The sequence below is a fragment of the Halichoerus grypus genome, chromosome 4, assembly GCF_964656455.1.
Source record: "Halichoerus grypus chromosome 4, mHalGry1.hap1.1, whole genome shotgun sequence".
In the NCBI taxonomy this organism is placed as follows: Eukaryota; Metazoa; Chordata; class Mammalia; order Carnivora; family Phocidae; genus Halichoerus; species Halichoerus grypus.
This window is the reverse complement of record NC_135715.1, coordinates 117,244,630-117,261,259: the sequence shown is the minus strand read 5'-3', so window position 1 is coordinate 117,261,259 and position 16,630 is coordinate 117,244,630. Positions and strand designations below refer to the sequence as shown.

General features: G+C 43.8%; 1 protein-coding gene across 5 annotated transcripts in view; it reads left to right on the top strand.

The window, feature by feature from the left end:
- Positions 1-16,630, top strand: part of CACNB4 (calcium voltage-gated channel auxiliary subunit beta 4) — a 236,566-nt gene that overhangs the window by 92,564 nt on the left and 127,372 nt on the right. The window contains exons 1-2 of one of the 5 annotated variants that reach the window (XM_036074684.2): positions 11,346-11,667; positions 13,603-13,762. The exons of 2 other annotated variants lie outside the window; for them this stretch is intronic. In XM_036074684.2, coding sequence (XP_035930577.1) covers positions 13,757-13,762 — 6 coding nt within the window. In that variant the 5' untranslated portion in view covers positions 11,346-11,667; positions 13,603-13,756. Of the gene's footprint in view, positions 1-11,345; positions 11,668-13,602; positions 13,763-16,630 lie in introns of those variants that run through there. 2 more of the 5 variants (XM_036074683.2, XM_078070786.1) reach the window with 2 other exon arrangements.

Here is a 16,630-nt window from a genome sequence, read left to right as displayed (position 1 = left end):
TTGTATGTTAACATATCCAAATTTGTTGAAACAGTCCTTCCATGTTTATGTGATCCATAGGTTTAAATGGATGGTTAGAGAAGCCCAAGAAACCCAGGGAACCTTATGATTTGATATTATTTCCAGACTGACTGGTTATTAGTTTACTATCTTGTAGTGTTTTATATTTAGTTAGAGCTGATTGGGTGTTAAAGAGTTACTTAGAGGAACTATTAGAAATAATTTGTTTTAAACTACTCTTTATGAAAAATTGTAATACTATTGCCTTTCTCAGTTTAGGAGAACAGATTTCTGAGGTACACAAGACCAGAGGGTCAAGTAGTACTTATAACTTTCGCTGTTTACACATGCTTCAGAAATGCGGTGAGTTTCATGTGCGGTAAGGTACATGGCACCTAAATATTTTTTGGATATTGCTAATTTTTAAAATTTATTTATTTATTTTTTTAATAATCGCTACACCTAATGTGGGGCTCAAACTCATGATCCCAAGGTTAAGAGTCCCATGCTCTTCCAGGCACTAGCCAGGAAGCCTCTGGATATTGCTATTTTTAATTTTCAATCTATCTTTCTTAATATTTGAGAAATCACTTTCTGTTATTAGGAAAAATGCATTGCCAAACAACTTTGCAAAGGCCAGTACTGTGTGTGTGTGTGTGTGTGTGTGTGTGTGTGTTTCCAAAATCTTTATGCTAAGTTTCTTTATGCTTTTGGATTTATGAGACATGCCTACAGATATAAGGGATTATTAATTTTTTTTATTCTCCTGTTTTCTATCAATACAAATGTACATACATTATTTTTGCTGTTTGTCCCAAAATTTATACTATTTTCTATGGAGATGACTGTTATTTTTTTGAATATTTGATGCAAGAATCACTTCTGAGAATTGGAATTTAGATCAAGTAGCTCAGCTTGTTTCCATTTGTGCCTCTTGGGGAAAGGCTTTGGACTTAGTGCTCCAACTAATTTTCCATCCAGTACTGCAAAGGAAATGACCAAACAGATTGGGAACTAAGAGAAATTCTATTGAAAATTCAAATCTTCAGGAAATCCTTATGGACTTTGCTAAAAGGTGGCGAATAATTTTCTCTTTGTAGTGATCTACTGGTATTCAAAAACTCAGTAGGGTTGAAAATTTTTTTTAAGATTTTATTTATTTTTTGAGAGAGAGCGAGAGCACAAGAGTCAGGGGAGGGGCAGAGGGAGAAGCAAACACCTTGCTGAGCAGGGAGCCTGACTTGGGGCTTGATCCCAGGGTTCTGAGCAGGAGGCAGAAGCTTAACCAACTGAGCCACCCAGGCACCCCAAGTTGAAAATTTTTAAAAAATCATTTGGGCTTTGAAAAAGCAGTATGCAGTTGGCAATTTATGTGTTTTTAGTTTACCAATATTTTGTTTTTGTCCCTATCCTTGGTTTCAGAAAATAAACAGGCTTATTGTGGCTAAAAACTTATATAACAATGTTCTGGCTCTAAAGGGGGTGGAGGGGATGGGGTGGGGATTGCTATAACTGACCACCATTTTGGTTTTGTTAGCATTTTGTGAAAGAAGAGTTAGTAGAAATGACATAACCTAGTGAGGTGTCTTTTTCTGAGCCCAGTTCTGAACATCTTTTTCTGGTTGCCTTGTTCCCACTCTAGTAGCATGTATATTTTAGTTACTTTTGCACCTGGGATTAGTTAGCCTAAGCTGCTTCAACAAAGAGACCTCCAAGTAAAGATGCCTAAATAAGATGGAGGTGTCTTTCTTTTTCACTCCACAGGGCAGGAGAGCAAGTCCAGGACAGCAGAGGTAGGACTCTCCACAGTTCATTTACTGCCTCAAGCTTCTCTAGCCTTATTACTCTTCATCCTCCATCTGTGTGGTGGAAATTGGTTCGTCAGCACCACATCCAAAAGAATGAGGAAGAGAGCAGAAGAACCATGAGAGACGATGGACTCTGAAAAACAAACTGAGGGTTCTAGAGGGGAGGGGGGTGGGAGGATGGGTTAGCCTGGTGATGGGTATTGAGGAGGGCACGTTTTGCATGGAGCACTGGGTGTTATGCACAAACAATGAATCATGGAACACTATATCTAAAACTAATGATGTAATGTATGGGGATTAACATAACAATAAAAAAATTAAAAAAAAAAAGAAGCGAACATAGGGGTAAAAAAAAAAAAAGAATGAGGAAGAGAGCATGTGGTGGGCAATCAGTATCCTTTCAAGGACACGTGTAAGTTGTGATGTGTCAGGATATGTGATGTATAAGTTGGATGCATTACTTTCACTTACATTCTGTTGGCAAGAACAGGATCACATGTAGCTGGAAGGGAGGCTGTGAAATGTAGTTTCTAGTTGGAGAGTCATATGCCTTGCTAAAATTGGGGGTGGAATGCGATTAATTGCTAAAAGGAAGAATAGGAGAATGGATACTAGGGCTTTTAGTCATCTTGGCTAAAGTCAGCAGCATGCACCAAAACCACCATTCTCTCCTTACTGTTCACTGAGTTGCAGAAACCGAAAACCATCAACCTGAAGCCTAAGACCAATCTATTGCCTGAGATAATCCTATTCAAGTCCAGCAGTAATTTAAAAGTTCTAGGTCTACTTCAGGTGGGATCTAGAATGAGCATTGCTACTCCAAGCTTAGTATTTGGGCGTTGGTCAGATTTTCCTACTGCCCTGTTGAAGTTGTAGTATGCTTAGTGTCTGAGGCTGCATGAGATACGATAGAACTTGAGATCATGGTCCCCTCAGGGCTATGTTGTATTGTGGAGGTCACCTTATATCATACTTGCTTACTCAGCTTTTTCCAGTGTAGTCATTGAACTTGTATTTTCCAGTTATTGTGGTAGGTATTGGATCAGACAGGGGTCTAACTCCTATTTACATGATGAAAAAGACATAGTTTCTGCCCTTGAAAGATACACGGTCTGGTACTTTTTTCCAAAGGGAAGTAGGTATTTCTTCAAAAATACGTTCTGAGGCAACAAAGTTTTAGGAAACATCCCAGGACCCTAATACTACTATTCATCCATCATACACCAATATCCCCTTTGCTCGTAGATTCCTTACAAGAAAAGCCCCTTTAGCTGACCTAAGTCCATCTCAGACCTGGGTTCCTGACTCTCCTTTCCATTTTGGGGGCTTGTTTTCTAAATCCACAGCAGCCTTAAAATTAAAATTGACCTCACAGATTCCTGGCTCATTCCCTTCTCTTTTGACTCCCTTAAGATTTCAAACATCTACTCACCTAGGCTGCATGGGTTATGATGGAGACTGTGACATTAGAGCCCAAAATGGGGATTTTCTTTTCATGTGTGTTATTTAGTTCCTGCAACCAGTATTTATTGAAGATGTTCTATGGCATGAAGCATTTGGGTACAAAACTGAGTAAGACATGGTTCTTGTTCTTTAGTTGTTCATCTTGTAGTGGAAGAAGCAGGTTTATTGGACAGAGTACACTGTCATGTAGTAGGCCCATTAGTGGAGGTAGAGGAGGACAGAATATAGAGGAAGGAGTGTTTAATGTCTAAGGGAGTTGGGGAAGGTCTTCATGACATTTACATTGGATCTTAAAGAAAGAATGAATTCACCAAATACAAAAAGTCGAGGGTGGAGTGCGACATAGTGGAGGAGACCTCCCAGACAATATGAATATCCTGTGCAAGGTTCTGAAGGTATGAATGATCGTGGAGTCTTTTCTCCTTCACCTTCACCTCCCACCCCCAAATTATCAGCACATCGTAAATTGTTTTCTTTGAAATGAAGATATTGTTAAAATAATACCAGTATGTCATACCTAGGTTATTTAGTTTGTAAGAATCTAAATCTGAACAGGACTGCTCTCCCAGTCAGGGCATGAAGACAGTTTGGTGTGGACTCTCTAGGGATGCTCAGGTTCTGAGTTTTCTTATCTTCAGAAAATATTCACATTTCATTTTGTAAGCTTTATGTTTGTTTGTTAGTCAGTACACTGTTTTGGTAGCCAAAGTGCAGAAGCAGCCAAGGATTTCAGGGCCATCATGAATTGTTCACATATTTGTTGAAAACCATCTATGTGCAAGGCTCTGTGCTAGGCTGTGAGGATCTAATGGTGAGTAAGAAGCTACATGATTCCTCTTCCCATAGAACTCCCGTTCTGGAGAAAGGTATTAATTCATCAGTCTCACTAATGCTTATCCATGGAGGGTGAGGTGGGAGAAGGTGTAGGGTTCCAGGCAAAGGGCTCAGAATAGACAAAGCAGGGCGGTGGGAGGGTGTGTGATGTGTCCAGGAAGACCGGGCTGGCTGTAGGGAAGAGAGTGAAGGGGACGGGATTGCAAAATGAGGGATGCCAGAAGAGAAACGTCGAGGCCAGCCTAGACCAAGTTAAAGATTTAGGTCTTTATCTTAAGAGCAACAGGAAGCCTTGGAAAATTTCAGATAAGATCTGACACAATCTAAGTTTTATTTGGAGGACAGATTATGTACCCAGGAGACATTTTTGGGTGTTATTTGATGGCCAAATGGATCTGTACATGAACTGTGTTATCAAATCAGAGAGAAAAACTCCTTCTGGGAGGCAAAAACACGAATTTCTGCCTAAAAGTAGTAACAATATAGAAAATAAAACTTCACAAATTTTACATAAAAAAAAAAAACAACCCTCAACTAATGTTTACCCCTTATTGCAAATTAGGAACCGTGAGAAATGGTTTGCCCAAACCGTGTAGTAGGTTGGTGACTGATTCATTTCTGCCCTGCTGCGTGGGGGAGATGGAGCCCTTCCTCCCCCCTTTCCTGCTTCTCACCCCTGCTGAAGCTTTGCCGATAAAGGAATCAGATTACCGTTCAGCTATGATGGCAGCCACTTCCTTGGCTCCGTTTCTGTCTCCGGGATTTCTGGTATTGCTATGGCCCATCCCTCGGTCAGCTTCCCGGAGGATGCAGTCCTGTCCTGCTGATACCAAGTTACCAGCCTCTACCGGAGTGCAGAGCAGGCGGCATTTGGAAAGCTGTAGTTGTGATATTAGCATGAACAATATTAGCTAACTGATGTTCTGGTGACGGTGAGGGGCCAACTGGACAGGTCTGCTCAGTTCATTTTGGAGACGCGTGGAAGATAAAGTTCCATAGCGTTAATGAAAATTGTGGTTGTATGGAATGTTTTTGCCAAGAGATTGGCATTTTTTTACCAGAAATTTTGGGAAGTGAGAGACTTCTGAGTAATATGTCAATCACAGGGAGAGATCTGTCATTTTCTGTCGAGTTGAATAGGCCAGGGGAATTTCCTACCTTACTTACACTCACTCTTTTATGAATTATGAAGTATTATTTTTTCCTGGAGCCATCCAGAATGGCAGGGAGGAAGGGAGCTAGTCCATATATTCATTCTTACTCTGAGTGTCTCTCGGGTTTTCTGTCTCTCTCCGTGTGTCTCTCTCATGCTGCTTTTGCCTCCTTGGTAAGAAGCAGGAGTGGCAGGCGTTACAGGGTTTTCATGGGGACCTTTTCTTGGCAGCGGCGGGTGACAGGCTGGGGCAGTCCAGGAGTGGCTGGTGGGGGTGATGGAGGTCAGAATTCTAGTTTGGCAAGAGGCCAGGCCCTTGGTAAGGCCAGTGTGAGAGTGCTGGGTGTCCAGGAGTCCAGTCCAGGAGTGTGGGTATCTCGTGGGTATCTCGTGGGCTGGGGCTCACGGGAAAAATGGGGAGTTCAGCGTGGTGGCTGAAGGGTCGAGGTGTTGCCAGGCTGAGGAGGCCTGGGCGTGTGTGCCAGCTTCAGCATAAGGCGCAGGCAGCCTGGCCAGATGAAGCAGGTGGGCTGCCGGGAGGAGGCTGGCATGAAGTTAAGTAGGTCAACAGGAGGCAGGATGCTGATTTCAGCTCTGCTGGCTGAAACTGGGGCCCCAGGTGGGGATAGAGAGGACCAGGCCAGCATTCGGGGCAGGCGTGAGGAATCCCACCCCAGAGGCAAAGAGCACCAGGGCTTCGGGCCGGGACTTAAAGAAGCAGTTGATACTTGGGGAGCACTGAGTGTCCACCAGGCACCATTCTGAGCACTCTCTTCTATCAAGGCTCTTAATCTGCATGATCATCTTAGGAGAATCCTCCTTTTATAAATGAGGAAGGAGAGGCACAGAAAGGCAACATAGCTTGCTGAGTGTTATCCAGCTGGGAAGTGACACAGGGGGGATACTCGGGCAGCCTGGCTTAGGAGTCCCTGCTCCTAACCACCCTGTTCCATAGCATTCCTCTCACACTATGCCTGGGAATACCCTTCCCACAAATGGCATTGTACTGGGGGGGCCTAGGAGCTGGGTGAGGCCCTGATTCCATACTACTTCTCTTCAAAAATGAAAAGGCCAATTCTTTCTGCCTTCTCATGTGCCAGGCACTTTCCATGTGCCCTTCATATATTAACTCATTAAGTTCAGAACTATTATTATCTCCATGTTAGAGACGAGGCCCAGAGAGACTCCAGCACCTGCCTCCCTGGATCGTAAGGTCTAAATTCAAACTCCGAAAACTACTAAAAGGGACATCAATTGTAGTGTTTTGTTTTATTTTGTTTTGTTTTCATTCCTTTGTCTGCTCTGCGGGTACCACCTGTCTGCAGCACATCAGGGAGGAAACGGGGGTTACGATATTAATGCTTGCAGTGCCGCACATTCTAGAAGTAAAGGAGTGGACTAATACTTGCAGAGCAGAAGAGGAAGAAGATCATCCAGCACACTGTGTTCACTTCGTAAAACTTAAACAAAAAAAGCAAACAACCCCAAGGCTGAATTGGCAAGCAAAGGCCTTGGGCTTGCGCCTAAGCCCACAGAGAGCCAGTGAGAATCTTTCCCCTGACCTCCCAGAGTCCTGCTGTAGAACATATAACTGAACTGGCTTAGAAAAGTTAAATTCTGGAGAAATCTGGTTGGAAAATCGGATAGCAAATTCCCTTCTGCTTCCAAATCTATGCCAGTTGTCTTGTTCGTGGCTATCTAGAACTTAGAGCGAATCTGCACTGGCTCTTGGATTTTTTCTCCCTCTTCCCCTCCCTTCCCAAACAAGTAGAAAGGAGAAATGCTTGTCCCTTATATTCCAATGCCAATTCCATGGGTTTGTTGGACCACAAAGCCCAGCCCAGGTAAGGAAAAGGAATTCCATGTTGCTAAGTTTGAAGCCAACAAAAAACCAAACTCTTGCCTTGAGATACCAAAGAGAGCTTTCCTGATTTTTTTGAGGACCATAACATTTCCTCCACTGAATTGAGCTCAGTTGAGACATTTGGCAAGTTGTAAGAACTACCTCCATACCAGGAATCATGGGTCCTTTACAAAATAGAATTATACAGGCAATGCCTTTTCTTAAGGCCTTTTGACTTTGAACTGTTGATCGTAACGAGAAGTGACTTGAATGGAATTGGGTGAGACGCACGTTCAGCAGAGCAGCCTCAAAATGGGAGGCAGTCTTTTTTGGGGCTATGCAGTTTTGGAGGCTTCTCAGTATGAGAGGTAGGTGTGTTATGGAAACACCAACACAAGATGAGCCACAAGGTTTTCAGACTTGTTCTCGCTGTAGCCTGATGTAGAAGCAGACTGGGGGTGGGGTGGTTTCTCTTTCATGTGCTCAACCAGTCATTTAACTGGAGAACTCTTCAAGTCCAAACCAAGGGGGTGCCAGTCCCTCGGCTGTTTTTCACCCCTTGCTACAGTGAGATTTGAAATTGGGCCCTCAGAACTTAGACCTGCTGGAATCCCAAGGCCCTTTTACCAAAAGCTAGGGACTTGAGATGATCTGAAACAAGCCCAGGAGGCTCCCAGGGACCTCTCACTACTTCTCAGCTCGTTCTCAGTTCAGAGAATCTTGGACAGAGATGGTCAGTTCCAAATTGTCTTGGAGTCAAGAGTTCATTTTTCTAGAAATTCCTCAGAGTTCCTCTAGGGGAAGTCCAGAATGAATCTCTCTGTAGGGTTCCTCTGGAACTCTAGGGTTAGCCTGGGGACTGGGTGAAGCCTTTAGATGACTTGCAGGTGCAGTGCTTATTCTGTGTAGATCTAAATCCTAGGGGAGACTCCCAAGTCTCTTCACTGGTTTTCTCTTGTTTTTAGAACGAAAGTAGGAAGAGATAGGGGTTTTCCCACCAAAATGACCTTCTTCTATTTTACCAAATTCCTCCTGGGAACATGCCCACTGCTTCTCCTCCCTTTTCTTGAAAACCCCATCAAGAAGGGAGTGGGGAGGGGCACCTGGCTGGCTCAGTTGGTAGAGCTTGTGGCTCTTGATCTCGGGGTTGTAGGATTAAGCCCCGCTTTGGGTGTAGACATTACTTAAAAAGAAAATCTTTTTTTTTTTTTTTGAAGATTTTACTTATTTATTTATTTGAGAGAGAGACCGTGAGCGGGGTCGAGGGGGAAGCAGAGGGAGAGGGACAAGCAGACTCCACGCTGATCGCTGGGCTTGCTCGACATGGGGCTCGATCTCACAACACTGAGATCATGATCTGAGCTGAAACCAAGAGTCGGACGCTCAACTGACTGAGCCACCCGGTTGCCCCATAAAATATATATGTATGTATGTATGTACTTATTTTTAAGGATTTTATTTATTTATTTGAAAGAGACAGAGATAGCGACAGGGATAGCAAGAGAGAGCACGAGCAGGGAGGAGAGGGAGAAGCAGGCTCCTCGCTGAGCAGGGAGCCTGATGTGGGACTCGATCCCAGGACCCTGGGATCATGACCCAGACCAAAGCAGAGGCTTAACTGACTGTGCCACTCAGGTGCCCCTCATAAAATCTTAAAAAAAAGAAAGTGAGAAAGAAGGGAGTGGGGAAGGAACATTCAAGTATAAAAAATTATGGTTTTCAATATAGCAATTTAACCATTCTGGATATTAAAATGAGGGCTGGATCAGGTGACCTCTGAGGTTCTCCCACCTCTAACAGTTTTTGGTTCTGAGTCCAGCATTTTTTTTTTTTTTTAGTGTCCTGGGAAGCAGACGAAGCCAGCCAGCACCTGCTTCACATCTGTTCTTAGTCCTGCAGAGGTGGGATGTAGGGTAGCAGGGAGTAACTATAGGATGCTCTGCTCCATCCAGTGGCCTCCCTCCTGATGTCCCACTTGCTTAGTGCATGTATTAGTATATCCCTGAATGAACCTCTGCTCCTTAAAAACTTCCTTTGGACCCTCACATTAGCTGCCAGGAGCACTCCAAGGCCAAGAAATGAGGAGAGGAGCTGAGCCATGTCCAGTTTTCCCAGGAGGGAGCAATTTCTCTCATCTGGGTGGATTATGGAAGTGGATTGCCTCTTGCTTTGCCCCTAATTTAGTTGCCTATTTAAAGACACTCAGGAAATATCTACACTCTCAATTGAAATGGTAAAGTAAGGAAATGATCCAGAAAATCTTAAGGAGAGAAAAGACCCTCTTGCCTCAATTTTCTAGGGATTCTGGCTAAAATATCATATGGCTGTAGTTAATTATAATAATAGAATTTGATACAAGAATTTGAGGCTCCAGATCTTTTGACACCGTCCTCTTGCTTTATGGAGGGGAGAGCTGAGGGTCAGCCTGGCAAGTGACTCGCTCCAGGACACACAGGTGTCAACAGGGAGAGCGGACACTGGGTTTCTTTCTCTGGAATCCTGCCAGTTGCCTCCATCCTCTTCTGCCGTCCTCCCTCTGTGTAGGCACAGATGACATCCTATATGAACCCTACCATTTTGGGGTTCTGAAGGACAGATGAGTCCGTTTGCCATCTTTTATATTTCAAAGTGACTAAGTATTGGTGCCGTTTCCAAGGCGTGCAGCTGTGATTGAAAGACATCAGGGGGTCAGTGCAGACCTGGAAGAACTGGGCTCTGCTCAACAGCTGTAGCTCTTGTGTTGCTTTTTGTGACTCCGGTTTGTCCCTTTAAGAGTTATGCTTTTCAGGGGCGCCTGGGTGGCTCAGTTGGTTAAGCGACTGCATTCGGCTCAGGTCATGATCCTGGAGTCCCTGGATCGAGTCCCGCATCGGGCTCCCTGCTCAGCGAGGAGCCTGCTTCTCCCTCTAACCCTCCCCCCTCTCATGTACTCTCTCTCTCTCATTCTCGCTCTCTCAAATAAATAAATCTTTAAAAAAAAAAAAAAAAAAAGAGTTACACTTTTCAGAGATACTGGCTAGAAGGACAGGCCTCATTTCCTAGGTCCACGGCCAGCCAGTCACGCCTGTGCTGAGCTCCCGTGAACTGCAGCCAATGCCTTCCGGCTGACAAAGCAGGGTTGTCACTGATAAGTGTTTACGTTGCACTTTAGATTTCAAAGTTCTTTCTCGGAGTTCTTTATTACCTCGGTTTGGCAGGTGAAGAAACTAAAGCCCGTAGAGGTGGTGACTGGTCCAGGGTCATCCAACCAATGAATGGTGACGTGGATACTGGATTCAGAGCCTCTGAGTTTCTGGGTCATTGCTTACCCCAGTGAGTTATGCAGCTTCTCTAGATCATGTCCTTTGTCCACCACCAACTTCTTTTTTCCAAAGCTAGCTGCCTTCTCATAGCGTGAGCTCTCCTTTTTCAAAGCTGCAGCACCTTATTGGTTGACCAGAAAGCAGTATCTAGGTAGGCTCCAGTGTGGGACCCGTCCTAAGTCAAACCGAGTTGTGGTGTGGAGGGAGTGGACTTTTTCTGTTGGGGTTTTGGGAAGTGATCAGTGCTGCTTTAGGAATATTTAAGGTCTAAGTATTGGAAAGGGGATGAAGGATTTAAGTGAAAACACTAGCTGTCACAGGTTCAAAATGTCAAACTAAAAAGACATTAAACATTTTGCATCTAAATAAAAGCCTTTGAGAGACTTTGGGCTTCTTTTTCAAACTTCACTAGTTGGGTCACAGAGGTCTTTTCTTGCCAGTGGGGCAGAGAGACTTCAGTGAGAACACTGAAGACTTCTACAGTAGAAATTCCCACAAGAAATCTTACTTACATCTGTTTATCGTATCCATTTTTCCTTTACCTTGGTGTTTTTTTTTTTTTTTTTTTTTTTTTTAATGACTTATTGCCCATTTGACTTAAATTGCATCTGTTAAGCACAGATGCTGGATGGGAGTTCGTATCTGTTTGCCTGTCTTTGTACAATATTCTCTGAAAATAAAATTTCTCCTTTGCTCCCCCCACCCATTGCGAATTTAATTAAGAAGGTGAGCAGTCGTGTTTAAAGTATTCAAGAGTCTGCCTTTCCAGACATTCCGAGCAGCCTCTCAGATATTGCTAAGTGTGGACTGCAGAACTGCACAGTGCAGGCGAAACAGGAAGCAGCTCCTTGCTGGGTAGGATGCTCTGAGGTGCCCTCCACTCTCCGAGGGAACACTCTTCAGCTGACTGAAGCTGGGAAGCTGAGCCAATCACAGGCCGCTTTCCTAGCTCAGTCACCAGTCTGTGGTTGAGGAAGGGTTTTGCTTTTTTATGCTCTGTATTGGGAAGGCAGATAAAATGCCAGGGCTGGACTGCCTCTGGGGATAACCTCACCCTGTGTGATGTGAATGAATAGCATCTTGCCTGGTAAATCCCGGGAATTGATGAGACAAGTGCAGTCCTTCCAACGGGCCTTTTCTGTCTTTTAGCTGTAGCCGTGGCTCCTGTAGCAATTTTATTTTTGCCTTGACAGAGGTGCTCTGGATTATCAGACCTCCATGTATGACAATTTGTACCTGCATGGAATTGAAGACTCCGAGGCTGTAAGTATCTTCACAGATAGCTGATTCCCTCTTCCCTCCTCTCCCTCCTCCCACTCACCCCCCCAACCCCATTTCTTAGGCAACGCAGGGAACATGGAGCTGAAAGCCAACATCATTCGGGCGCTTGCTAGCTGCTGTGTGATTGTTCTCTGTATAGTTCAGAGTGAGCTGAAATTATGTTTTATTATATAATTTCTTGTCAAGCAAAAAAGAAACTAGGGTGGTAGCCAAGGCATCTAAGAGTGTAAGCTGTTTGTGATTTATACATTACTCAGTCCACGTTTGATCTCACAAGGGGTAACTGCTCCTTGTAGATCCGCTTAAACTATGCAGAAAGTGCCTGTTTTCCAATAGAAGGGTTCAGAGGAAAGGCTCATTCATTATATAATACACATTGTTTAGTGAGCTAGCATGAATGGAAGTTGCTCAGCTGTAGCTGTATTATGTGCTTTCTGACCAAACAAGTGGTGCAGATCCACTGCTTCTTTGTTAAGGAAATGAGCTGCAAAGGTTGTGGTCATCTAACAGCCCAGTGCAGAAGCAGAGGCCAGCGCTCCTCTACTCTACCCTGGAAGACTGAAGTAGGCTCACGTGTGTTTTGGCTTAGAAAACTGGACTCCTTTCCTTCCGTAGGTCAGGCTCATGTCTTATATTAAGATCAGGATGAGAATGGTTTTCCGAAAGCCCTAAAATCATACCACCAGATTGTTAGCTTTCGGATATAGGGTAAAGCTGATGACTGAGTCTTGCTTTCACTCTGTGCTAGTGGTAGTTCTTGATTTTTCATCAATCATATTGAAACCTTGCAAGGTAAAATGATTTGGGGTGGCTGATGGGACCTGCTGTGCGGAGTCTGAATTTTATATGAGTGAAATGCCATACATGCTGCTACATTTGAAACAGGAATGTGTTATATAAGATTCCCTGGCTAAACCACCAAATAAACAGACTATAACAACAACAACAACAACAAAGCCCCGTGGTACATGTATGTCAATGCAGACGGATGTATCAAACTGTGCTCTCTATGAAAGATAGAAATCCTCTGTTCTGATCAGGCATTCCATTTTTCCTCCTTGTCTCGGTGTTAGCTCTGACTCTAACTCTGTTTCTGCAAAGTCTCTCTGCATGGTGCCCAGTGTGCTCGTAAATTATCCCCACTGCCAGCTGATCGCAAGGGGCTGTAGTTTGAAACGTTGGTGGCTGAAATAGAGGAAGTCCACACTTGCGAGTGGGGTGGAAGAACTATAGGAGTTCAGTAAGCCAGCTTCCCCAGCGGGGTCCTTCAGGAGGCCTGATCGTTTCTCATACCCCTTCTGTCCACACTCAGTTGTGAAATGCGTGAGGCCTTATTGAATTGTAACTTTTATTTGCGACCATCTATTTTAACTCGGGCGCTGCATTGCACTTCCATGGACGGGAGTTCTTTCGGAATCACCAGTTATTTTAGAAACCGGCTGGAATGAGCAGAGTCGGCTAGGAACTAATGTACCCAGCACCTTGTTCTCTAGAACTGTGTAAATTTCAGATGCACTGGTTCGGAGGGAAGCCATTATAAGTACGAAAACATTTTCCCCCCCTCCTTTTGGTCCAGCCTCCCAGGACGGCCGAGTTTCACTGTGGGGTGGGAGGTGCAGAGTGCAGTGCTTTGACTGGTGGTAGTTGATGGCGGGTAGTGCTAGGTACTGCAGTGCTGTGCTCCTGGTGACTCAGTGGTGGCCAGCAGCCTGAGATCCTCGGGGATCTGCGGAGGCGAGGAAGGTGGGAAACCCAAGGAACGAAGAGCGGCATCTGGCCGGTCCTCACTTGGAAGTACGGGAGGCTTTCGGTGGGCTGGGATTGAAAGCGTGTCACTGAAATCAGAGGGGAAGGCAGAGGTGTTTGGAGGGATGAACTGGCTCAGGATGCTCATTTGAGTTTATTTGTTTTTATAAGGAAGAATAATGTGATGTGTTACCCACGATGGTGTGACCAAAGCTTCAAGCCAATGGAGAAGACTAGGCCTAAATAGCTGACCCGGTGAAGTGACAGATAAAGCCACACCTGGAGTGCCACATCCTCAGCAGTCTTTCTCAGTGCTAATGCATTTATGGCTGTAAGTGTGGGGGTTCGCCCTGACTGGAGCAGAGCTCTCGGAGCAGGGCTGCTGGATAGGTGTGGAGAGGCTTTTCTCAGATGACCAGCTGCAGTCCAAGAATATACAGGCACTAAAAGCTGAGTACGGCACTTTCTCGGGGGGTCGGGGTGCCGTCCGCCTGTGTCCTACCGCTCTGTGCTGTTGCAAATGTCTTTGTGGGGTGTGTGGGAGTTTAACATGGGATAAGTGATTGTATTCAGTGTGTTCACACAGTAAGTCTGTAATAAGATCATCTTGCCTAGGGACTGATGAAATTTTAGTCTGAGTAAGGATAAAGCATCATTATACACTGTTTGCACCTCACATCCCCACAGTAAGAGAGAGATTTGGGTCCTGTTATGCAAGGTTTTTCTTGAGATTCTGGTCCAGGGATAGATATTATCCTTTAATAGCCTAGCTTTTCACTTGTAACTTGGGCATTTCATGCACTGTATGTATAAAGAGAGAGGGACAAGGACCATGTGGGAACACACCTGAGTCTGGGCATTTTAGATTCTTGAGTTCTGTGGAGCCTTTTGGGACAAGTCCATTCGTTTCTGCTCTGGTTTCTAGGAGAATAGTTGATTGTTTGCATCATTCAGAATATAAGGAAGTGCAAAAGATGATTCAGTGCCCCACAGCAAAGCTCGCATAGGAATGAGAGATTTCACGCAGAACATCATGTTACTCCTTTTGTAACCTTGGCGTGGATCATGGAATGTGTGCTCCTGAACGAGTACATACCCGGACCAGGCCAGTTACAAGAGATCGTGCGCACAGACTCGTACTACGTTGTCTTCCGTATGAAGGCTGCCTTATCCCACCTTCACTACCTGCGCTTGGTCTTAGTAGAGGTCCAGGTGGCCAAGATGCTTGGCACTGACGGAGCCTCCCGGATACACTATGTGTTTTTTATCTGATTCACAATAGATTTTGATAGATCTGCTCCTTGTTTTATAAACGGATTCATTGTATATGTTCACATTTGTGAAATCACGAGTAGATTTCTTTTTTCATTCAGCAGGTTTATTACACAAACAATAGCAGTGATGTTTTTATGGGGATAAATGGAAGAAGCAGATAAGTAGAAAAAGTTACCTAAAAATCCACCACGAGATAATCACTGCTAACATACTGATTTGTATCTTTTCAGACTCTCAGTGCACATCTATATGAATATGTCATTCTAAACCTGCCACTGTATATTGCATCCTTTGCTGTGAAATGGTGTTCTCAGCTGATAAAAGATTCAGCACACTAGAACTAGACTGGCCTGTGCAAAAGGTGCTTTGCACAATTTAAATCTTCTACGTGGGCCTTCTGGAATTTTGAGCGCTTTAAATGAAATATGGACTTTTAGAGTATTTTGTAAAGTGAAGTCAGGGCTATTTGCACATAGAATTAATAGTTGATTTCTCTGACACAGTTGCTTCCATCTTTAAATGCTTCCATTCTAAAGTGCTTCGAGGGAGAGACCTGAGACTTTCTCAGTGAAAAAGATAATCAGATCATAACTCAGGGCATTTACTAGAGAGGAAAATATATCCTTGGAAATGTTTCCAATCATAGAAAGGAGCCTAATGTATTTACTAATACTGTTAGAAATCTTATAGGTGTAAAAGTTAAAGTGAAGGTGAATTTACAAACTATAAGGTGTATGTAATATCTGTATGTGCATATAAAAGCACACCTTTGAATTTATGTGTATCTATACATTATTAAAAGTATAACTATATGCTAATTATTTAAACTATACATTTTCTATAAGCTGCACAGCTGTGTACGTTTGCCTGCATGTCTGTGTACCCATAGTTGTACACCCACTATACACCCCGGTACATTCGTATATAGATATGCTCCATGCTTTGCTAATTGATGGTTAATGCTAAGTGGGAGATTTCTGCCATACAGCTTTTGGAGGAGGAAAATTAACTGCTTTTGACATAAAGGAAGATACCCGAGAGGGTTGAAAGGCACACAGCCACAGGAGAATAAAGAATTGCTGCTGTCAGAGATACGATAAAGTTATTTTAAATATGAAGTTACGTCCTTGTGCTTGCTAGGAAGGAGGATCAACTTCAAACAGAAGGCTTTGTGTGTTTAGGGACATTTGGGAAACCACGGTAGGCATATTAAGGATTAGATTCCTTTTGGAAACGGGAAGACTGGAGGTCTTTATGGTTTGGGAGATCAGAGGACCTTCCGGGGTCAGAAAGTCTTTTTGGTCTATTTCTAGAGAATGAGACCTGTTCTGTTAAAGAATCCAAGGTCTGTTTGTTGGCATCACTGGCCGGAGAGTGATTCTGGTATTTGCTCAGAGTCTAAGTGAATGATGAACAGAAATTTCTGTTCAATCAATCAATTCTTAGCAATGATGGTTTTCTAAAATTTTCCTGTATTAAAATGATTTCTAGATGTAATTGTCATTGGGCTAAAGAGAGAAAGCCCTTAAATCTGATCAGAATCCATGAATTTGCCTCTCCAAGGTCATCATTCTGGCTACTTTCTTTGTCATTTCCATTTTCAAGTGACAGAGGGATGTGTTAGGATCAGTTCCCCACCTTTTCTCTGGGACTTCTGCGTCTTCTTTCGTGCTGGTGTTCTTCTTCCTATTAGATTATGATGAGTCAGTCAGGATTTTAGAATATAGTCCTGTGACTCCATATGTGCTTAGTGAACACTACATTTTTCTGTGGTACAAGATATTCTGTAGGAAGGTCAGCAATAATTAGGGTTATCTTAGGGAAAAGGTGGGCAGGCATCCTTGCCTTAGCCCTTCCGTTTCTATCCGAGTTCAGTGCGGACCTTATTTCTATGTGGGTGGTTCTCTCATTATTCTGTTCACCA